This window comes from Anneissia japonica, unplaced genomic scaffold (genome assembly GCF_011630105.1).
Source record: "Anneissia japonica isolate Jap-2015-1 unplaced genomic scaffold, ASM1163010v1 scaffold1889_len2455224_cov183, whole genome shotgun sequence".
Lineage (NCBI taxonomy): Eukaryota > Metazoa > Echinodermata > Crinoidea > Comatulida > Comatulidae > Anneissia > Anneissia japonica.
In genome coordinates this window covers 1,093,119-1,119,484 of record NW_022752980.1, presented here as the reverse complement: position 1 = coordinate 1,119,484, position 26,366 = coordinate 1,093,119, and the positions used below count along the sequence as shown (strand labels likewise).

Below are 26,366 nucleotides of genomic sequence, written 5' to 3'. Positions count from 1 at the left end.
ATATATAATTAATTAATTGCACTTAAAAATCTTGGTCCCTTGCACTTATTTTGCCAATTAAATATTATCATTATTATTATTATTATTATTATTATTATTCACCTAAAACTCTGTATATAGTATAATTGTTTACTAATAATTTCATTCCCGATACAAACATTTATCATAGACAGGTAAAAAATAATAGTTAATACAAGAAGGAAACAGCATAAAAATAGTATAGTATAAAAAAGTATAATTGTTTACTAATAATTTCATTCCTGATATAAACATTTATCAGACATGTAAAAAATAATAGTTAATACAAGAAGGAAACAGCATAAAAATGGTATAGTATAAAAAAATATAGCTTCAATCCTTACTAAAAAATTCCTCAATACATTATCAGTTTTTAATTCAGTCCAATAACAAATGTGTCACAAGTACACATGGTACAAATTGATAAAATAACCTATGACATTGACATTTGAACCTACCCATTGGTCAAGTGGAGTATATTTAGAAGTGACTGCTTTGAGGATTTCTTGAGCGATCACGCCCCCAAGAAAAGCAGTGAGTGGTGAGAAGCACCCCTGAGCCGTGTAGGCCAGTGCCTTGATTGCTTCAGTGTCCAATGAATTCTGCTTGTTCACAAGTGAGGAATTAACTTCTTCTGCAAGTGATACTAACTCAGCAGCATCACCTTCATCCCTGTAACAAACATTACGTTAATAATAGTATATACAAATATTTTAGTAGTTTTAGAGTCATATCGCCCTCTACAGTTAGAAGTATTTATATTGAGTAACTAAATTACAACGGAACTTCAGATATCTTTTAATTTGCTAGTTACAGTAGTAGTTGACCTCATCAATTCAAAGGTTGCCCGATTGCTTTCTGGCTGTCTGTCATCAATTGCATTTAAACCGACATATTAAAATATACTTGCATCTAATATAAAGATAAAATACTATTGAAAAATCTTCTTTTTTTTTAAATTTTTTATTAATTGGTTTAGACCTAAGGCCAAGGATATGCCAAGCAGCAAACTTAATCACTATTCAAAGTGGCATATCCCTTCACAAGATAAACATAAACACAAGATGCTCTACATGAACTAAGTCTCATTACGAGGCTAGGAAGCGGAGTGGAGTTGTTTTGGTTGTGAGAAAAATCCTAATAAATACTTTGCAATTCCAAATTGTGTACGTGATATATTCATCAATGAAAAGTTTTAAACTACTAGAATAATAATACTTTTATATTTTTAATATGCAAGATCATCCTATTATTTCATATGCAAGATCATCCTATCATTACAAGAAATAGAACAGGAAGGTACTTTTGCCTTGAAAAATACTCCAAGGCAGTACAATTAGGTTATTATGAGTTTCGCTACGTGTGCATTTTCGAATGAAGACTGCTATAAAAAATAAATTTTGATGGTAAATAATAGAGAAGCATGGTTATGCATTATTAGACACCATGACTTGCATAAAATTATATTTCAATCAAACGAGGACATACTACTCAGCGATGACCTGAGAAATCTACGGCGCTGTATGACTGTATGTTAAATTAATTAATTTTTTTTTTTTTTGGCGCTTGGCTGTCTTCTGCCAAATTTGGGGTTTGCTACCCAAAAGCGAAAGGCAGAAAATGTTCCAATTTATGCCACCACCTCAGCGGCCTTGATGACACATTCAGCTTAATAAATACTTCATGTGTACATACTGCGTGCATTCGTTTATGTTACTTTCAGGAATAGGCACCACATTGCTTTTAATATTTTATGTTGATATATGTTGCAAGTCAATTTCATGTACAAAATCAATATACCCTTTCATGACCAGGAGTATTAATGGCTTGTGCTTCTGATCTAGTATAAAATTGGCATCAAATAAATTGTGGATACTATTATTATCTCTGTTGTTACCACTTAAAGAAGACAGAATTTTGAGGTTTTTTATTGCTGTTGGTAATACATATGCTGTAACATGCAATCTGATGAATTTAAGTAATTTAATAACTTCTTAATAAGAAAAGACATCAAATGTACATAATAAAAATTATAAATAACCAAGAATCATTTTTTTCTAGTTAAAATTACTGTGATGCAACAAAAAAGAAAAGATGAGCAAACCAAGAATATATAATAAAACATGAAAAACTTAATTTCATCTAAAATAAGATAATGTAGATTATCATGTATAAGACGAGGTACAAAATAGCAAATTATCGTCGCTCACATCACAAACTAACACAATTAAATTCAATTGTGTTAGTTCGTGAAATCAAAAAAGCGCGTCAAAATACGCGCTGTTGTCGTTGTTGGACTTTTTGTGTGGTAAAGAATACAAAATTGCTTGACAACCAATACGCACTCGTTTTGACGCGCTACTGTGATTTCACGAACTAACACAATCTACTTTGATTGTGTTAGTTCGTGATGTGAGCGACGTTATGATAAAAAACAGGGGTCGTTTTGATTCATCTTATGTAAGGATCGTCTGTAACACGCAAATTTACTACTGAAGTGAAGCTACAAACTGTTAGTATGAACGAACACAATTTTGAATGCAATTTTATATGCGGGAATAAGATTTCGATGAACAATTAAAAGCCCATAAAATGGTATTATCGGAAGATTACCCCTACATTTGCCTTGTTTTTAGCCAGGTAGATGCAGTATCAAGGCCATAAAGGGCAGCAAAAAAAAAACTAGGTATTCCGACGGTGCAACAGGGGTCGCCTTATATGCCTGACATACAAAATTCATCCAAATCTTTTCAAATTCGGGGTTTGTCTTATGCACAGATCATCTTATATGCGAGAATATAGGTAAATTACCATAAATCCAACCACATATACTGCATTTGTTGCCTTTATTTACTATTTTTTAGTATTTATCCAGACAAATGGGGTCAATGATTGCCAATAGCAAATTTAATCAATGTATATTATAGTGGCAATTACTGTCATAAATACAGTCATTTGTTTCCCACAGTGCAACATACAGTATATAAAACTAAAATCTAAAGCTGGACACACACTGCACCAACAATCCAGCCAAATATATTGTACATCTTTATAGTTTAGCCAATTCTGATAGTTCTTATAATAGTATACATTTATATGAGCAACAAATTTCCATAAAAAGATGCAGAGTGAGTCAAAGTCTAAACCTTTGGACGACGAGGTGTGTAACAGGACGTTTTTAATACAATCTGCTTTTAAGGGGTCGTTCACAATTATCAACATTTTCACAAGTTTACAAATAATACTCTTTTTCAGTACCCTTTCCCTCCCCTGAAAGTGTACACAAAAATGTTGATTTTGCAAAACCATTCTCCATTTTTTTGTTAAGCCAACTAAAGCAATGTACTTGGTTGCTTAAAAATGAATGTTATACCTATGGTTACATTATAATTTTACCATTATTTTACATATTGCATGTTATTTTGAAATTTGTCTACCTCCCCCCCCCACCCCTAGTGTACTGTTTGTACACTTGTGAAATTGTTGACAATGTTGAACGACCCCTTATCTGCCACCAACAAACAGCAGACAGCATTGTATCACCAAGCGCTTACAGATAGCAATCGTTGTACGGCTATTGTCTGGCTTAAGAAATGATACGGTTTAACAATACCTGATACGGGGTAATCGGCTGTGTTTGTCCTGGAAGTTGAGTAACGCAACAATTGCCAGGTGATCAGCCATCGGATCTTTCAAGAAATCTAACATCATTGTACTGGGTTTCAAAATTTGCTGGGCTAAGGATTCCTGCAAAGAGTCATCAATTATCATTATTTGGGCAATGCTAATTTCATGGTCCCTCTATGTCATACAAAAATGTCTTCATCAAAATACAAATAACTTTCCATAGACTTTGTTTATACCTTGTTTAGCAAACTAAACTTTTGAAAGACATTCAGATGGTGGGAAAATAAAAATACTGTAAAAATATAATGGTTCTGAGAAAAGCATACAAAGAGGAAAACGAAAATAACAAAAATGCAAGCGTGTTAAGGGAAAAAAATTAATATAAGTTGCACTTAAGCCTTCATGCAAGATCATAATGCATGGGCACGGATGGAGCAAATTAGTTCCACAAAGTGAGTTAAAATACCAAAAATGACCATTAAGTTTTTATTTGAATAGTTCTGCTTTCTCTATTTTTGCAACCCCCAGTTCCACATTCCCAATATTTGCTCTGATTCCCTTCCCTAGGATGAAACTAGCCTATGCTCCTGGACCTACAAAGAATACAATGCTGTGATATAAACTGTTCAGTAATCATTATATTTATTTAATTGTGAGGAACAAATATACATTTCTTTGGGAAAGACCATATCTTTTCTGAAATTTTCACAGCAACAGGTGCACTAATTGGACTGTACAAAAATGTTTCCAATAAATTGACTTTTGTAATTAGACAAAAATATATTTTATCTGAAATCCTCTTTATTGGTAGGCAGCAGGTTTGCAAACAACATAAAAAGTCAAAGCTTTAATAATATTTATGACAGAAATCAATACATAGTTTGAATGACATACAATTTTCCAAACTGATATAATACTCTAAACACAAATTAGCAATGACAGAAACATAATGTCAAATAAAAAATTCTGATAGAAATGATTGATGTTTCAACCTGCAAAATGTAAAAATATATTTAAGTGAATTATTCATTACATTAGGCATCCAGAAAATGACTAGGATTTAAACAAGTTTAGCAAAGAAATTACTAAGACAAGGACATGAGAGACGGTTGTGGTAAACTAGTGGTAAATTCTCTAGTAATGGTTGACAAATATTTGTGTTGAATTAAATTCAGAAAATGGAAAAGAAATGCTATGTCAGGGTTCACTCTTAGCAACTCTAGAATGTTCTAAGAAGTATATTAATGGTCTATAGATAATCCATTAGAGTCAGCAATATAGTATAATTATACTAACTCCATCTCAATATATTTCTATAGATAATGGTCTAAAGACTGTCTATAGATGATATATAGACTAACTATACACTGCTGTTTATAGGCAGTCTATAGATGGGCTATAATCACGACTTATTAATTTCATCACCACAATTATACTGTAGTTTATTCAGTTACCTGATTATATTTTCTTAGCATGTTTGGAGGAATCTATAATTTATCTAATAAGTAATCAATATGGCTTCCATCATGGACATACAATTTGATGGATGGCAGATCACTATTTCCTCTTTAAACAGTAGGAACCTACGCTTCTTAAACACATGACTTATTCTACAAATGGCTTATTAATCATAACTGGTCAATTATAATAATTGTGAGGATAAAGGTAATTGTAATGATCATCATTATGATGATGGATTATAATGGATGAGATAAAAATGATAATAATAAAAATATGAATAATGATGGATTAATTTATTATTTAGAGGTAATGCTTACAAATTTCTTTATCACTGGTACTTTGACCTGCTTGGCTATCCCACCATCAGTATGGGGTTTGTATTCATCACCACTGGTATCACATATACTATATGCATATGGGGTCACCACTGTAAATCAACAAAATCAATTAGGGCCTATTATCAAAGTATCAACATATTTATTACTGTAAGTACTGCCATTGTTAATAATCATCACTACTACCATGTCTTCAGCATCATCATCATTATTTTCAGCAATCTCATTATCACTATCTTCATTGTCATTCATCAGTATCTCTATTATCAACATAACCATCATCATTATAATTGATATTACAGCAGCAATCTCGCCACTATCGTTCACCATCACATTAACCACACCAACAATTACCAATGCTATTATCAGCACTATCATTACACCACCATAATCATTATGATCATCACAGTAACCATTATCACAATCATTACCATCATCACAATCATTACCATCATCATAATCATTACCATCATCACAAACAGTACCAAAATCACAAACATTACCACCATCACAAACATTACCACCATCACAAACATTACCATCATTACAATCATTACCATCATCACAAACATTACCATCATCACAAACATTACCATCATCAACAAACATTACCATCATCAACAATCATTACCATCATCACAAACATTACCATCATCACAAACATTACCATCATCAACAATCATTACCATCATCCCAAACATTTACATCATCACAAACATTACCATCATCAACAATCATTACCATCATCACAAACATTACCATCATCACAAACATTACCATCATCACAAACATTACCATCATCACAAACATCACCATCATCACAAACATTACCATCATCAACAATCATTACCATCATCAACAATCATTACCATCATCACAAACATTACCATCATCACAAACATTACCATCATCACAAACATTACCATCATCACAAACATTACCACTCTCATAAAAACCTCCACCACCACTACCATCATCATCACTACTACTACCACCACAATCTTTACCATTCTAAAAAGTTTTGGCAACAATAATCATCCTAATGATATATAATCATAGCAGGATAAATATAGAATCACATTACTTTTACAATGTAATCAAACATAAATGTCAATCCACAAGAACCAATATAATTTTACCTCATATACAAACAGATAAAATCCTAGTTGTTACATACAGACATTAGGCGCCAGTCTAGGCTTTTATGTACAGTAATAACAAAGTTTTTTTCCTCTCAAGATATCAGTAGTTTTCAAATTTTTACCTTTGATTTGATGAATTTCGCCATTCAGTTTGTCCATACCGTTGACTTCTTTAAATGTGATGTAGTCGCCATCATCAAATTTGTGCATTCGATTGTCAAGACAAGTCACTATACCAGGGTTTGCCTGCATATCAAAAAAAAAAAAAAAATACATATTTCATATCATCCCAACAAATGTGTTGGTAATTTAAAAAAAAACCTGGAAACATGCAGCTTCATAATGTTTTTTTTAAATTAATTTTTTTGATAATTGGATCTCATCCAACAGTGTCAACCTACAGGATGAAAGAAATACTACTGAGAATATAAAGTATTAAATATCAGAATGTTTTTTAAATTTTATTCTGTTTAAGTGTTGTTCTTAATCTAAATCTTATAATAAGGCTAAGGAAGTAATGTTTTTAGTATTGAAAAATAGTTGAATTTGCAAGACATAAGCTCATGACGCTGACATTAGACAGCATACACTTCTTTCACTACCATTCATTCTTTAACATCTATAATTTATCATATTATTATGACATCACTATGGCATTTATGCACTTTATAAATCCATAGTTAATATCTATAATCATTCGGTCACATTCATTTTACCATGGAGGAAACAGTTTCCTCCATGATTTTACATATATTTTTCTCGAAAAATGTAATAATGAGATCACACAATGAAAATCAAAAATATTTTTTCCTATTGTTCACAGGTCCAAAAATATTATAACAATAACAATATTAAAGATAACTATAACAATAAAAAATATGTATTATAATAAATAATTAAAACATAACATATGGAATTTTAGTACATTATGTAGGGATAAATATATAATAAATAACAAAACATTTTCTTAAAAAATTTCATGTTATGTTTCTTCAGAGGATATCTTCAGAGGATATCCCCTTAAGGGCTTATGCCCTTGAATTTGGGGTATAAATAACAGAAAAGAATAAATAAACCAAAAATATTTAGAAGAAAAACAACCCTTTCTTTCATTTTCTCTTTAAACTGCTTTTTCTTTGTGGTTGGATGTCACCACAGTCCTGTATGTTAAGTTTCCTCCAGTATCTCTAGTGCCCCTTATGTCTCTTTGGCTTCCTTCCATACTTTTTCACAGGTAATTAAGGTTTTTTTTTTTTCTAAACCCTAACCACACATTTTTTTTCCATCTCAATAACAAGAACATACAATGTAGGAAAACATTTTTTTTAAGAATCATTTAGAATCACAAATAATTTTATCTAAAGTCAGGAGCATTCTGCGGGGACGGAACATCTATAATCCGATTTGTGATTCAAATAGAATTAACTTAATCATGCTGAAACTAAATCATTTTTGTAAATTTGGGAAATTTGAGGAAATGTGCTAATTCCAAGAAGAAAACATAAATAATGTGTGAACAGCTAAAAACAATACAGCCATTCAAACCGTCCTACTTATTGTCTTGTTTTCAAGAATTCAGATTTGGCAAAGGCATAGAAGAGATTTTTTTTTTTTTTTAAATTTTCTTTTATATTAAAAAGAAAGTATACAAGTTAACAATTACAGGGTATATAGTAATGTAAACTAAGTCTTTAAGAAGTTAAGTGTTTTGTTTAGTTGTGACAAGAAATATTTCTTTCACAGGATTTGAACCCAAGACCTCCTGATTGGAAGGGAAGTGGCCGTGAAAAGATACTGTCAATGTTGAGATGAAACATTATCAATAACATTTACAGTGAATTGAAGACCAACAACACTTTACAGACCAACACATTTTAGCTTTTAACCAAAAACTGGTCATCGGGTATATGTGATAAAATAATAAAATTTAAGAAATTGAACTTTATTTGAATAAGTTAAAATCTGAACAATAAAATATTTTCATCACCACATAATACTCAGATGCAAAAAATTATTTTTCCCAAATATTTTATGTACAGACTCATAAATTGGATGGAAATTGATTTAAGGATTTTCATAATCAAAATCTGTGTATGTGCATTTTGTGCAATGGACCTACAGTCCAGAGTCCTAATCTGAGAAGACTTAGGCCTAGCAACAGAAACAAAAGCTAGTGGCGCTCCTCTGTGATACTGCTTGACTATTCAAAAACCAGGGGCCAGATTTATCAAACTAGAAATCAGCTTAAATTCGTCTAGTCCATTTTTTGCTTTAAGTCAAATTTATCCATATTGCTTAGCTTAAAAATTGCTTAAAATTAGAAAGTCGATTGTACGTTGGTGCCATCTAAGACAATTTTTAAGCTAAGATTTTGCTAAGAATGGGTAATATTTATTAGGGACATCTTAACTTTTTTGACTTAAGACATTTGCTAAGCTGAGATTGGTAAATCCCAGGCCAGGTGCTTAACTTCAGTGATCTGACGAGTACCAGTGTTTCAAAACTCGATGTTTTCAAATGAGCAATACAGTTGTTTGAAATGAATGTTGGTGGACTTGTTTTTTTTTCAAAAGCTAACTTAGTCAGTACAGGTGTATATTCATTAACCACCAAGCTGGAAATATAGCTCCCTTCTTCTTGGTAAAATATAAAGGCAACATGTAATACAACTCCCCTGAGTGTTACTCAGTTGGTGTACACTGGATCAAAGTCTTTCACTACCTTGACACATTCAAGTCTTTTAATTTAACTTACAGTATATTGACATACATTTTAACAGGGATACGAAGGTACTGTATTTTCATACACTTAATTAGCTAGATATTTATTTTGGTAAATGTATAATGAACTCGTTTCAAGTATTTAACCATTGAGAGTTTATCATTTGAACTATAAATTCATCTTGGTAAAAAAAAACACACATGTAGATGGTAAATTTAGTCAATCACCACTATAAATGTGTGTAATTCAATAAAACCATCTTGAACTAAAATTGTATATTTATAGATATCACAGGGGGATCCATATGGTTTTTCAAAGCTTAAACTATAAAATATTTATAGAATAATATCATACAGGGACACTAAAATGCTCAAGAGAACTGTAATGGATAACCTCAAAATAATAAATGAGAAAATACAGCAGCCAATGAGATCGAAGTTGTGGTATGTATTGGCCAAAAGGTTAATGTATAAATTATGAAATACTGTACATTGAAATAGTTGTAGCATTGATTCGGTCAAAAAAAAAAAAAACCTCATTTGAACATTTGAAACCTGTCAGACTCTGAATATGTCGTTGGATATATCAACAGCAACACACCATTCACAACCTCATACACTCCCTGGGGAATATTTCGAGTCGTGCAGCAAATTTACAGCCAGACCAATATCATTCCAAATTATATCCTACCAGGTACCAATTTATTTCCCTTGGGGTGGAGAACACAAGAGAAATACAAAGTGCAAGATTTGAACCCCTGACCTCAAGGTTAAGAGACCGAACCACAACTGCTCCCACAACACACAGAAATCTGGATAAACATTAAAATTTGAAACAGGAAATCCACATAAGTACATACCTTGGAAACTGTAGCAACAAATGACTCTCTGGCTTCCTCACCATCCAAATCAGCCACTTCAAAGTTGTCTCCAAAGTCACAGAACACGTAGCTGAACACACCGTATACATCTCCTGAAATGAACTACACACACAAGGACAACCAATTAACATAAAACTTGTTTCATGACAACTCATAAAGTTTAAAGTGGCATCTTTTTGTTTATTTATCTCATTTATTTAAAAAATAATTATATATGTGCCTGAAATGACTTCAGTTCCCTAATCCATATATAAAGGGGACTAAAGCCTGTTGACTAAAGCCTTGTTTCGATAAAATTGCTACACTGTCACTACTGTGCTTTCACTGCAATTATTACACTGCTTAATAGCTGGCCCTGAGGCAATTTGATAGAACCCCTGATTTGAATCCACATTGCCAAAAGCTGCTGGCAGTAGCATGTAGCAATTTTATGGAAGCCAGGCTTCGTAAACTGTTGATTTAAAGGTAAAGCATCACTGCACTACAGCATCAAAGGATTATGTTTTGAGGTATATAATTTCATGAGCTCAATCTAAATCTCATTATGAGGTTTAGGGAGGGAAACAATTTATCCATCCATTAATCTATCAATTAATCAATCAATCAATCAATCAATATAATTTTTTTGCATATGTACAATATGAACTTAATACTCTAGAATATTAGAGCAGGTACCAAGACACCATTCTTAAACCTCCCTTCAGCTTCTGCAGTTGTAATGTACAGTACTATTAAAAATCCTATATAGTAATAAACTATACTTATATTTTTAATTATATTTTCATTAGTTGTGTACATAAAACTGGGTCAAAATTAACAAAATAGCGTGATGCTTTGTAATAATAAACTTGAAAACAAGTTATAAATATCCACATTTACGCATATTAAGTACGCAATATCAGAAATGCAAGATTCCGAGAAATGCTTCAATTAATACAAGTAACTTACAAATGCATACAATAGGAAATATCCTATAAGAAATTATTTTTTAAACAATGAGCATTTCTTTCGGCTTATCACATGTCTTACAGGTTCATAAAGCTTATTTTATGCTCTGGTAAGTTGGTAAAGCTTGTTAAACATAAAACAGGAAGGATCCTTCTTAAGAACTTGTCAACACTGATCTCCTTTCTATGTTCATGAAGCAATCGGAATGGCAAAGGAAGGAATTAAAGGCGGACATAACATCATTGCATCCAGATTCCTATTTAATCAATGTAATGCTGTTATTAATAAGACAAAGCTGGCAACTTCAACGAGTTAGTGCAGTGCTGCAATTTCATACACTATGTTGCATTTAAAGACATTCAGTAACGATATCAATGGTGATAGTGAAAATGTTACCTTTCAGAGTCGTGGTTTAGGATCTTTTGCTGCGAATATTAGGACTCCGATCTAAACCAAGACTTTGAAAGGCAACATTTTCACTATCATACAAACAACAGAGTCAGATATTAGTATACATGCTGTTATCCATATTATAATGCATTTTTAATATTATTAATATAAAATTGTTTGTTTTCCTTTTAACTCATTCTGGGTAAATTAGAAAAAGGGGTTAGTTGGTTGGGTGGTGGAGAGATACTGTACTGTGTATGTGTGTGTATGAGTACGTTTGTACATATGAACACCATCCGCATCATGTACATGCAGATTCGTACACACAAATAATTAGTAAGCTTGATGTATTATTGTTAATTTTAAGTTCATTATCTGATTTGTCAATTTTTGTTATTTTAAAGTTTGTATTAATTATGTTTAATTAGTTTAAAGTGAACAGTATTTAAGTAACGCAATGTATTGTATTGTATTTTGTTGAACGCACCATACAGGAAGTGTCACTAATCTAAAGGCATATGTTGACAAAGTAAATAGATAAATGAATTAAAAAATTAATTTCTCTATGGTAGGTTGGATGCTTTATCAATCTTAAATCAATAATTGTATCCTGCATTCAAACAGGTGACCATTAAAGGAAAAAAACATATTTAAATAATTTATAAATAACAAGGCTAGATAACTAGCATAATGTTTGACACATCTCAGAATTTGAATCAAATCTATTTATTCTCAGAAATTACAGCTACTTTTAGCACAAACGGCAATTTATTGTTATAGCTTTTATGTTTTATTGTTTAAATTTACATAGTGATGGTCTTATCAATTGATTAAAATATGAAAGTTATATGTCATCATAAAAATAAACATTCTATGCAGTATATTCATCATTGGGAACTTTTTTTTGCTTATTCTGTTGACATTTAGCTTCAATCCTTTGTGCATTGTCACTTTTTTATGTTTAATGTTATAAATCAAACGAGTGATTGAATAATTGAATCGTACATTTGCCGGGAAATAGATAATAAAAAGACAGTACCTCAGTATGCCCTCTATAACACCTCACATTTATCATTGTTTATCTGTTACACACATGTCACAAGTGGAACATAAGATTAAATATAGCAATGTGCACCACACAAGACAAGTAGTATTTTGTCTTAGAGGAATAAAATAACTTTACAAAAATAAAATCATCTGAAAGATTGAAAAGTGATAAAAAATATCTAATGTAACTTATCATCTATAGTATGCTAGAAGAAAAATTTCAAACTAGATCAAAATTTTATGAAGTACAAAGTGGAAAATATATTTGTTATGACGTTAATAAAAACAAATACTGTTATTGAGACTATTACGTATTGCAATTCTGAGTTGAAATTTCTTTCCAAATCATAATCTGATGCTGGATTTTAATTTTCAAAGAAATTATGATAATGATATATTTTAAAATTAAACTAATCAACTGAAATTATTCAGTTTTTGTTAGATTAAAATTAATATCTATTTCAATTAACAAGATTGAACATCCACTTGATTGTATGAGTTGCAATTAAGGAAAAATGGACTGGTGTCTGTAGCTAAGGGACTCCTCTATACTGCAAAATGCAATGGAAAGATAAAAAAAAAAGTGATATGAAATTAAACATTCAAATAATTCATAACCTCAACCAATTTTATGTTTTGTTGGATTAAAATTAATGATTATTAATATTTATTTCTATTAAACAAGACTAAAGATCCACTTCATTGCATGAGTTGCAATAAAGGCAAAAGGGACTGAGGTCTTTGTAGCTAAGCGACTCTTGTATACGACAAAATGCAACAAAAAGAAAAAAAAATGTATTGGAAAAATTAAACTTTCAAATAATTCATAACCTCAACCAAAAAAAGTACAAAATCCTGTTTCAATTGGAAGTTCGTTCAATACACTTGGTGCAACATTATTAAATGATAATTTAAGCACATCGCACTATGCAAATTTATAGAAGGTAGTATGAACATTCTCAATGCGAGTGGATATAAAATACATGCCAAGGCCATATAATACAAAATTTAGCACAATATTATTACACATGAAATGACAACAGAAAGTAATTCAACAAATGCATCGCTATGTAGGAGTTTAAATAGAAATTGATGGTTCTTGTGGGCATGTTTTGAGTATGACTCTTTGGATGGGTTTTGCATGATGTTTAATTTAAGCTGCTGCATTCTCTGTGGGCAGTTAGCCCGATGTACCGGCACGTCGTCTCTACAATACTGCATGTTGATTTTACCCGCATCTCGTTCCCACAGTTTGCCCATGGGCAATCTGTCCAATTTAGTGCACTGCCCTGCGAACGGTACTTTATCCAAATTTAAGTCTGAGAGTGCCTTTCTTGCCATCAAGATCTGCCATAATCATGAATACTTTCTGTGGAAGTCCCTCTCTGAGCCCCCTCTATTCCTGGATTCGCCAATGATTACAACATGTGACTGGATTCGCCACTGACTACAACACGTAACACTGTTTCTTTACTATTGCATAACTATACAACTACATGTACTACCTACCAAGCAGCCTTCATGGTTGAGCATTTATTGCTGCGAAGCAGCCAATTCATATGTTGACAGCAATTTGACCTCTGAAAGGTCATTGTTTGTACAAAAAAAATGGCCTAAGACAACTGAAAAGCGGAGTTTCCTTCTTTCGTTCTGCTGGGTAAAATCAATTACTTTAGGCGACGTTTGTAGACTAACCTACTCGTACCAACGTCCGCATGTCGCGACGCTGGAGTACTATTCAGCGTTTTTACTCTATTTCTAGGTTTTCTATTTCTACGTTTAATCGGCTCATGTCTCAGCCACAATATTTTGAGGCCAATATTATTTACGAACCCAGTTAAACTTATTTACTAGCCTATTTCAACGTGCTAATTATTACATTTAGGCAACGGTTGTTGTAGACTGGCATAGTGTTTTCGGAAATAAATACCATTTTATACACATGCGCAGATCGATTTCGCCAGCAGCGAGGCATCGCCAGCAGCAGTGAGTCGTCAGCAGAGAGATGTCACTGCAGCAAAACACTATTGTACACGGTACCAACGCTGTTCTAATATAGACAATGGGTCGTGCTCATATTATTTGTTATATTTTTATTATTCATTATTTTCACTTGACTCGCATAAATAATTTTGTTCGAAGAACATTTTATGCAATTGTACTTCGCAGCACTTCACTTGCAATTTGCAATTTCTAATACATATGTATATGAAAAAGCTTTGTAAAATATAGCTTAGCTGAAGAAAGCATTGCTTAGTTAACTGAAAAGATGTCAATTGTTCTTGAGAGCAGGTTAGTTTCTATATCGCAGATGGCTCTGGCGGGCATGTTCAGAAAGTATTGGTTCATCTGAGTCCGGCAGTTTCTAGGTTGATGGTTCTTTTTTATGTAGGTTTGAATTTCTAAAGCAGTTGATGGTTATTCTGCGTGGGTTTGATTTTCTCAGACGTTGATGATTTTTGTGCAGGTCCTGTGAGGCTTTTTTTTACTATATTTGATGTTCCTTCAGGCAATGTTTGGCTTTTACACCGCAACGCTCGAGTTTCAAACATACAGGTAACTAGCTGTACTGAACTTTCTGAGTAAATTGAGGGCGCAATTGCAAACGATGGCGCTTAGCGAAATTTGATTGGCTAAATCTATGGTAGCCATCTTGGATGGTACACACCCACAGTTCTGCGTATTTCGAACATCGAATACATTGCGGTTAGCGCTCTAGTATTCTTATTATACCTCTATGGTAAAATTAAGGTTGGGTTGAATTTGTGGTGACCTTTGACCGATTTCGTATGTAACAGTCAATAAATGTATGTTATGAACGAACAATGTTCTAGAGGCCTACAACCATGTGTTTAGTGTTTTATTCATCACTTTACGATGTCACAATAAAGCGTTCAAATAAAACCATGTGTCTAGTGTATTAAACCATCTACTTTAAATATTTTATTTAACTAAAGAACATGAAAATGTTGTAAGATTACCTATACGACAAAGGTATAACTATAACACAGAGCTGTGGTGTTGTCTGGGCCTGCTGAGACAAACTTATACCATATTCACTGCACTGGGAAAGCCAACCAATTAGCAATCGTGTACAAAATTATGCCTACCCAGCTTGGAGCTAAGTAAACTTGGTGGAGAAAATTCGATCAAACAAGTTTTCCACACGAAGTAGAAGAAAAAATATTTTGAGCACTGTCGTAGTTGTTCATCTCGCTCAGTCGACGTGGTTTTATATTATAACAGCCCATTAATTAGACACAATCAACGTTGCTGTTTAATGCAAATACTTTGCATAGGGTTTGTATATTGTTAAAGTATTGAAATAATAAGCAAACAAATCTCTTTTTACTTTATGGTGGTCTTGAAACAGCCATTTCTTTTGAATATTTTGGACATCATCATCGGTACGAGGCATACTTAAAACCGAGGTTTGTATAACTAGGGTACATAAAAGCGAGATTCTACTGTACATAATATACTTTTTGAATTCGAGTGTGATGAAATTCACCATTTACTTGATAAATTGCCTCAGAGGCTGCACCAACTGACCCCACAAGTACTCTGCTCCTGGAACCCAACAGCGGATCTGGCGCTCTGCCTCTTGAAAACCGCTGAATCCTAGTTAAGGGCCTGTTCTTCATCTTCCTTATTACTGTTCCATCCTGTAGTTGGCAAGTAGTTGCTGCAAATTTTGGCCATGGAAAGAAAATCGGATGTAGCCTAGTGCTATGTACTATTGAAGAAGATGTGCCAGGAAAGTGTAGGAGAGGTTGGCAGAGAAGAGGGCTGATTATTGATATTGGCATGGTACCATAGAGGTTCATAGTGTCAAAAGGTGTCGACGGCTCATTAATGGCTATGGCTTTCAATCATCCTGAACTTGCTATGTAAAAAGTAAAAAGATTTCACATCAGGAAATCATCATTGCTAATTCTACATATTGATTTTTGTACCACCATGGAAGAACTAGACAGTTGTGAAGATCAGATGGTTTGTAGGCTGTCTATAAAAACAGTGCACCCCATGTCCATGGAACGCCAAGCGGCCCCCAAGGGCTGAAGAAAAAACTATACGACTACATCTTTATTGGATCACACAGATATGTAGAGTACACTGATTTTTTTTAGTAAATTCCCAATAGTTTTCAATGGTATTTTGCTGATTTGGTTGACATTACACATACAGTAATTAGGTTGAGTCTAATCTGATAAAATCAGAGATTTCCTTTCTTTTTTGCAAAAGGAATGTTAGCTTAAAGCTAGCTCCAAAAAAATCTTAAAAAGCAGCCCTACTAAATACATTTTTGGAACCGAGGAAATTGAGTACGACAATGTAATGTTTTTTAACTACATGACGTCAATGTATAATAACCTTAAAGGTGAAAGTCACTGACACCTTCCCCTTCTCCAAATGAAGAAAGCCAGAAAATGCCTTTTTTGATTTGTTGAATTCAACTCAATCGCACCCAAGTTCAACACCCTCTTGAATGCGTAGTTCATTTCAATTACTATTATGGATAATAAACAATCATAGGTGAGAAATGAGAATGGCTAGAACAGAATTACTTAAAATAAATACACCTAGATATGTTTATACCGTACCTGTATTGCTGGGTTCTTCCCCCGACAGAACTCATTGACCTTAATTTGTGTTGCCAAGGATGTTTCAGTCAGGATAACACATTGGTAGTTGCTTAAGAATGACAAATCTGAGTTCGCAAACAAGTCATCAGTTATTACCTTCACCGCCACATTTGGGTTAAGTTCAGCCAGAGCAGCGATGCTAGCTTCCGCCCTGTTGACAAAGACATTTTTAATTACTCCAATCCTAGAAATGCATCTTTTAAATAGTTTCTCATGCAAGACACTTCCAAGACATTCGCTATACTTTGTGACTAAAACCAACTTTTTTAGATTTAATTAATGTTTCATCCTCCTTCTTAAACCCCTTTAGCGAGGCCATCATTTTGAGGCACTGTAAACACTAGTTTTGGGTATTAAAGTCATCATATCTTTCGTGCTTTATCATTTATAATAGTGATATTTGGAACATTAGATTTGAATGCATAAAGACAGTAAGATCTAGTATTCAACTACAGAATTCAATTCAAGGTTTAAATTACAAATATAAAAAATATTGAAAGATTTTGAAAGTGAAATTCAACAAGATCAAAAAAAAAAAAAAAAAGATATAAATGCAACAAATATTTGAAAAATTGACACCAAAAGCAACATCAATGAGTTTCCCTCTCTGAATTCTTGGATGTGGTTTGGGCCGAATCTAATTTACTAATACCATTATTGATGCTGAATTTCTCTCTTTGTGAAGAAAAATTACATTCTAGTGCTAATTTTGAGCAATATGAACTCTTGCACCATTTCACAATATTGATGCAAATAGTTGTAGGATTTGGGTCTAATTAGGCAAAATAATATACATATTAATTGCTAATCAGGATTCAATGCCTTCTTTGAAGACATGCTTCCTCCCTTCTATATTCCACCGCAAATATTTGATTGTTTCATGGCGGTGGATGTATTGGTTTAATAAAATAATTATAATCCAGTTAACTTTGCACCAGTATACTTAAAATAGATTGCACAATAAAATAGTTAATAAGTGTGCATAATCACCATAAGTTATATTATTTGACACCATATTCACAGATTAATCATTTTTGTTTGCTTTATGTTTAATATACTGTACTATTGGTCATAAATTATTTATTAAAAAAACCTCAAAAATTATATCAAATTATTTAACAGCTCATTTAAAGGAATCTAGTAAAGTAAAAGCATGAATTTAATGATTAAATAGTGATTATGATGATGATTGATAATGATTATGAAATATAAATGCAATATTAGTAACTAGACTTTATGTCTGTAATAAAACAATATAGGGCTTTCTTTGTTGACATAATGGGAACTGATATTGAAATCATAAAGTAAAAGGCAAAGATTCTTATTCCTATTATTATTATTATTATTGAATTTAGTGAAGTTTAAACTTGGTACGCACTGCGCCATTCTACGTCATCGCATCTAAAACCCTGGAAATAACATTACTATTTCAACACAGGAATGTGAAGATAAATGTGGCACTTTTTTAAAAATTATTTTCAAGACGTATAACATAATTGACATGCTTGCTGCATGCATAACAACTAAAATATTAAGTATGTTCCTATTGGAAATACAGAAATCAATCAATATTTAGATATAGGTCTGCAATGAAGTAATTGTGTCGTGGCTACAATTCAACACATTAACACATTTGTACAACGAACATAACTCCAAAACCATTAACCATTTCATATGGAATGTGAAATAATGTATTTAGCACATATACCACAGGAGACAATATATTATGTGCTAAAATCAGATACTTGTACAATATGAAATAAGCTATGTACAGTATATACATTTTTGGCTTGTTTTTGCAGTACAGTCCACCCTTCAATTTAAGACCATATTTGGGATGGTCTTGGGGTTTGGTCATCACTTAGAGGGTTAGCCATGTGCTAAAAGATTGAATATTGTTTATTTGGTTCTAAAAAAAGTGGTCTCAAATTAGGGGGTCTTGGAATTCGACGTGTCTTGAATTGGAGGGCATACTACAGTATATGTGAAACACTGTATGTATGTGTACCGTATTAGTAAGCACTGTGTGTGTTACTATACGATTCCTGATGATCTACTTAAAGGTCCAAAGATCAAATTAACTGGCAGGCAAGGAGTTTGTTTTACACTAGGTATAATAAACAATTTTAAGTTAGTCTATAAAATGCTGCCAGTGTTAATTCATATGTCATTGTCAACCAAACTAACATGAGTCTACAGTATCTACCATAATTTTCATACTAAGTTATCTCAAACTTATCAGTAGACCTACAGGCTTATGTGTTATTATTATGTACATTTATGTACATCTAGGCGAGATCGCAAACGACAGGAGAAAATGGAAGCAGAACGAACCACCATGATCCGTCCACGGCATTCGATGCCATGACACTAGAAGAAGATTATGTACATATTGCAAGAGTGGTTGGACAGGGATATAGTTATGGTGGGCAGGGCCACCCAGTCTTGAAGTTTTCCACCCAGTCTAAAGCTAATTTCATGGCCCTCCTCTCCCACCCTTATTAACCCACTTTTCCATCCTTAAAATCCACTCTTATTATTTAGAGTTTACCAATGTTATCACACACCCACCCTTAAAATGTCTGTCATCCATCCTTAATTTTCTACAGCTACAACCCTGGTTAGAGTAGCAGTAGCAGTTCATTCTTTTAACCCTGTAGTCAGGTTCTAATAACATGTCCTCAGTTCAGAATGTACAGTGGAACACTACATTTCATTAAAATTATTAAACTTTTGCAGGTAAAGTATACTATGAATAACAGTATTAGGTATAATATATATTTAAGTTGTACTATTTATATTGTTTATAGTTTTTTTTTTAATTCATTTAAAAGATAATTGATTGATTTTGTTTGATGACACATCCGCATGTCACTAAAATGTGTTTTTTATCCAGGAGTATAAATGGGTACCTGGTAGGATGTTACTGACATGGAATGAGCTAGTGCTTAGCTAACTGCATGACTTGAGCGGAAGAGATTGCGCATTATGCATGACATATCTAATGTAGTCGATGATCAGGGGTAATAATGTCCATGAGTGTCTACTGCCGGATCCCAGCGCTATACAAAACTAATCCATTATTATTATGTACTGTACTCACTGAACAGACTTTTATACGTCTTTGCAAGAGACAAAAAAAACCCCCTTCAATACCATAAACCTAATGTGTTTAACTCTATAATGTACGATTCTATAAGTACTAACTATATGTACAATATATGTATATGAGATATCTAAGCACCCAATTGATCATTGCCAGGAACAGCCAGACTTCTTGGCTCTGCTTATCAAATATGTAGCAGAAATATGTTATCATAAGAAACATGTGTTGCATGTGTGCATGCATAACACTACAGTATGTATTTTGTATATGATGATATGTACGAAATTACATGCTCATGTACAGTGTTGACAAACTGATTGTACATGGATTACATATACGTTGCTGAAAATATATACTGTACTGCATATACTGTATTTTATATATTGAAAATAATGAATGCTAATGGAAATAAATACTGTACCACAGTACATGAACTACATCTGTGTTTTACTGAATGAATATTATGAATGCTACTGAAAATATAAACTGTACAGCAGGAACTGTATACCTGTATAGGCCTACTGTATTTTGTATATTATGTGCAATGCTGAAAATATGCACTGAACTACATGAACTGCATACTATGTTTGTATATCAATATTACGCATCTTGCCAGAACTGTACTGCATCTGTGTGTCTATCATTAACATGCACTTTACACCAATGTCTTTTATAGATGTTATCGCCACAATTAGAGAGAGCCAATGTGGCTTAAACGTCATCACATACTGGTGCTGACTATACCAATAACAATTAAGAACATTCTGCTGTACCTCGTTATCCACAATTAATTACATCCAGCTGAACTTTAGTACTTAGTATATTGACAGGAAAACATGATTGACAAACCATCTTACAGAATTCTACTAGGTTGTAACAAGTGACTAATTATATATCACATAGATAAAATAACCATAACAACATACTAAACAATATCAAATGGGTTTGTAAAGAGAATGATGATGATGATGATTATGATGATGATGATGATAATGATGATGATGATACTGCTGATGATGACAATGATGATGATATTGATGATGACACTGATAATGACTTCAAATAGCATGAACATAAATGTTTAATTACCAGTTTATTAATAAATAAAAAATATGTAGAATGACATCACTTTTACTAAGCATGTATCTTTGTTACATGGTGCTTGCTTACACCAAATCTGAAGTTGATACAAGCACAGTAAATGGCTACAGTGGAAGGTAGAAAAACCCTGTGTAAAAACAGAGGAAATGGGATAGAAGGAAATAAAATAGCCATATATAAGATTTTCAAATTTAATATAAATAATATTTATGAAAAAATTCACATTATGAAACTAACATTACAGCATGATTTACTTTTCATATGATTCAATATTACAATTAATTTAATGATTTTCAACAGCAAAAGGAATTTTTACTTTTCAATCAAATACATTAAACAACTTGATTCTAACCATAAAGTAACTGTAAATATTTTGACCAGAATGCCAAATATGTAAGATCTTTAGAGGTAGGATGAAATTTAGTGTCTAGATCTAGATCATTCTTCTGGCAATGTACCAATTTATCCAATAGCCTATAAAACATGGCATTAAATTTGCAACATAGGCATACATTTAAAACTATAACTTCATATTTAAAAGTATAAAAGTAATGAGAATTCAGAGGGATGAGGCCTTGGAGGATCAACTCCAATAACATATGGGGTAATCCAACATTTTCAAAAGAGTACAAATCATACTATTTTTTGTGACCCCCCTCCCTCCCCCTGAAAGAGTATGCAAAAAAATGGTGATTTGTGTCATTTTGAGATCAAAATTTTATCTTTTTCATAAAAGAGTACTTATGCCTACACTTTCAACACCACCCCACCCCCTCCCCTCCAAAGCGTATGTTTTGTACTCTTTTCAAAATGTTGATGATTATGGATGGCCCCTAAACTGTACATAAACAACAGTGGTATATATTTTTATTGTTAATCTGATCATTTTGATTACACTTTTTTTTTTTTTTTTTTTTTTTTTTTTTTTTTTTTTTTTTTTTTTTTGCATTTTAGGTCTGTAAACGATACAGTATGTACAGTGAATGATTTTTTAAATATGTGCATGTTCATTTTTTTTTTTATAAAAGAAGCTCCAATATATTAGTCATGAATTTATAAGACACTGAAAAGATACTGTAAATAAAATGATTATTTTATATATTAAAATATCTTAAATGTGTTTATCTTTTTAAGTGGAAATATTGCCTTACAGCAGGTCCCTCTTTCATTCTGTCTCTATCTTTGACTGAACTGCGTTTATTATGGTACAGTAAACAAGTAGCTGACATGAACTAAGCATATTCTTAAGGCTAATGAAAGGAAAAAAAACTAAACCACTTACGTCAAGAAATACCATAAGTTAAGCTCTGTATCAAAAACTTAACATATTTACATTCACATCCAATGTTGAGTAATATATAAATTATAGGATTTAATACATTATATTAATGGAAGTTTAAAAAATACCCTTTATGTAGAATTAGATTAACTTTACAAACCATACATATTTTAATAATAAAATTAGCATGGAACCTATAAGGTTTCAATAGGGATTCGGCGATGATTGTCATGTTACCTAACTTGGGTATACATGAAAAACAGTACAGTGCGATAGCATAGGAAAAGATAATGTTATGGTTGCGAAAAAACCACCCACTGTTAATGTGAGAAGTAAATGGGTAGGAAAGGCAATACGATTGTTCAAAATAGTGTTTTTTTTTCTAATCCTAGTGTTCTCCTTGGATTGTATACTTCGAAATTTAAGTCAGCCTTCATAAACCTTAGCTGGCCCTAACATCGCAGCGTAGTTCGCGGGTCGAAGACCATCATGCATACCTAACAATGCCATAGATGTGCAGGAGCCTAGGCCTAACATTTGTCGAAAAATCTCAATGTTTATGGCCATTATTCATTACAGCATTAGCAAAACATTAAGGCAAAATTCCTAAGTTTAATTTTCAATAAATTTGGTATAGTTTATTGGGAATTATGATGATCTTTACAGCAATAAGAAGGGACGACCCCCATAGCAATCTCCATGTAAAACACCGCTGCGCCATTCGACTGTCTATATCCAACACCCAAGTTAGGTTATGTGATGCCCATCGCCGAATCCCTCTATCGTAAGAATATGTCAGACGCAAGACTTCATCAACCAAATGAAACAGAGTGGTATCAAAGGGTTCTCTGTAAATGTTGGACAACCTTGTGAAGTAGCAAATGGGTCCATAAGAAGTCTGTAAAGAACTTGCAGACTTGGACTGAGTCAAACACATAGATTGCTCAAAAAGGATTAACTGTGGGAACTTGATCAATTTCAAGCATTATGGGTCAGTAACTTGCACTACTTGGTCAACATTGTGAAGCATTAGAAGAACCCATAAGCATTTACCGTGAGAAGTAATGATTTGATTAAACTTGTGAAGTGGCAGACGAGCCCATAAGATTTCTCTGTGAGAACACTGGTTTGATCTACTGCATGAAAGGGATATTAGCCTGGTGAACTGGTAGATGGGCTAAGTACCTGTATGTCAACCAGTAGATGGGAACATAGAAGTTATCTGAGAATAATTAATCCAAAATGAGCAGCAGAAACAAAAAACTATCACTCTAAATTTAATAACTAAATAACAGATGGGGCAGCTGATTACCAGTGAACATTTACCTCTGAACATTGGCAAAAATATTGTACTGCGTAATTGGTTGTATAAAACTGAAACAAGAAATAAACAAATTAATAAATAATGAACAGTAGGTAAAGATAAGAATTTTTATACATTACAGCAGGGGCTAAAATGAATTTTTGCTTTAACAAGAGCCGCAAGGAAATGTATGATGAAAATATGATGTTTCTTTAGGGGTTTTCTAGCCATAGATAATAGGCAGCTGCATACTATCAGACTGCAACAAAATTCAGTGTCAGGCCACATGTGGGCTGCAGGCCTTAATTTTGCTCATCTATGCAATGGAGAAAGTTGAGAATTGCGTTGGTTTGTAGGGCTTCTAATGATCATCGACAAAGCAGACAATCTTATATATTAGTTATAAACTTTCATTGAGACACAGGTCAAAACAATTCAGATTTTGCTAATTATAGACATTTCACTACAAATGTTCTTGTATTGCAATCAGTCAATGAAAAATAAATCAGAGTGGTATTATTTGGGTTGTTTTAACAGGGAGACATAATTTCTTATTCATATTTTAAAACAAAGGTAGTAGCCTACTTAAATCTGTATACAAAGTACATGAATTTTATTGTTGAGATTTATTAGCTCACCATACACTCTATATTTAAGATATTTCATTGGATTCTGATCTTAGTAAATCCACATCAAAATGGCTGCCAAGATTAGTACTACTACAATTGTATTGGAGTGAAAGCCTTTGCCAATCAATTGTGAGACATGTTATCTTGGCCATGTGACAGTGAGTCATGAGATAAAACATTAATTCAGGGTTCAGACATGATGAACTTCGACCAATAAGACAATATTGCGGTAAGTCAACTGCCTTTACTATAGCTGATATAGAAGATGTGTATTTCAATGCTTCTCTTTTTTGATTTTGATTTTGTTGCAATTCATTGAATATCAACTTGAATTCAACTTCATAATGCTACATTGCAGAAAACTGTAATTCTATTTAATAAAAAAACTATTATAAACAACAGCAATGATTGTAAATGGATTAGAGCTTTTAAGTTAATTTTAATATGGGGTGTGGCCAGAATATCTGTAGTTTGCCATTAATTTAGCATACAGTATTATTGAATAAACTGCTTCAGTTTTAGATACAGTGAACTACTTGAGGGGGAACTGCAAAAAATAGTAAAGAAAACTAAACAATTTAGGAAGAGAAGTACAGGTATGGAATTTTGTATGAAACATTTTTTCAATGAAAAATATGCATTGTTGGCTCTATGTTTCACAAGTCTAAATATTCTTTGGCAGCATGTTCCTGCAGACTATATCCCTGAACAAAGTTCATGATAAATGTGAAATTTTGTACAGAAAACATATAAATGTACCAAAGTAGAGAATATGCTCTCTTGGGAGTTGATACTGAAAATTGAACTTCTTTAGATAAGGTCAAACAAAAAATGAATAATCCATGGTATTAAATCATATTATAATACACTGTTGAACCAAAAAAAAAGATGAGCAAAACTACTTCAATTTTGGAACTGACGCTGTCAGGTGTGGCAGAGCTTTGCATATTGAAGATTCAATCATTCAAAACTCAGTCATTCAAAACCAAGATTCTTAATCAATTAGCTTGCCATCTGACCTGTCTATCCTATCTGTCCCTAGCCATTGAACAGTGCTGTCATTTCCAAATCCTCACAAATAAGTGAAAGTACCATTTAAGTGTTCGTGGATCAAGACATGATTGAGTTGTGGTACAAACTCTGCTAAATATAGTGATAGACTTGTTGGGGGGGGGGAAGGTTAGGTTTATCAATGTATTCAGTTAATTTTGTATACTAATATTTTACACTGGCTTAGAATTTTTGTGGCAGTAGAATATATTTCTCTATTGTTTACTGAAACATTAAGGAATAACCAAGGAAAATTCTGTTATTAAAATTAAAACAAACTTGTCCTAATGGAAAGTGAAGGGTATATACCAATTGGGCCTCATACTGTAGCTCAGTAGCTTAGAGATTCTTGTGGTTTAAATCCAACTGACAGTCTTTCCATAAAAAGTATATATCATTTTAATGTGATATTTTCTCTCTTTTATTAATATTTTTGAGTATATATACCACTTATACATGAGTACTAAAAGTTTCTGCTGGTGCGGATGCAGGATTTGGCGGTAGGGGGTGCATGCCTCCACCATGGTTGGGGCTGAGGGAATAGAAAATTTTGAGAATAGGGACTTCTCAGGCGCGGATCCAGCGTTTTAGCTCGGTTTCCATAAAACCACTCACCCTATCAGCGACAGTTGTGGTTCACAAACGAATCGGAGTACCTTCCCGATTGTGCAGGGCAGCTAGGG

The 26,366-nt window shown here is 32.8% G+C and overlaps 1 protein-coding gene across 1 annotated transcript in view; it reads right to left on the bottom strand.

The window, feature by feature from the left end:
- The window catches only part of LOC117122510 (ubiquitin-like modifier-activating enzyme 6), a 67,418-nt gene that overhangs the window by 16,995 nt on the left and 24,057 nt on the right, over positions 1-26,366 (bottom strand). Inside the window, exons 6-11 of the mRNA XM_033268098.1 lie at positions 17,174-17,366; positions 10,164-10,286; positions 6,706-6,829; positions 5,424-5,533; positions 3,632-3,765; positions 429-690 (exon numbers count right to left, since the gene is read on the bottom strand). Of these exons, the coding sequence (XP_033123989.1) occupies positions 429-690; positions 3,632-3,765; positions 5,424-5,533; positions 6,706-6,829; positions 10,164-10,286; positions 17,174-17,366 (946 nt within the window). The remainder of the gene's footprint in view (positions 1-428; positions 691-3,631; positions 3,766-5,423; positions 5,534-6,705; positions 6,830-10,163; positions 10,287-17,173; positions 17,367-26,366) is intronic.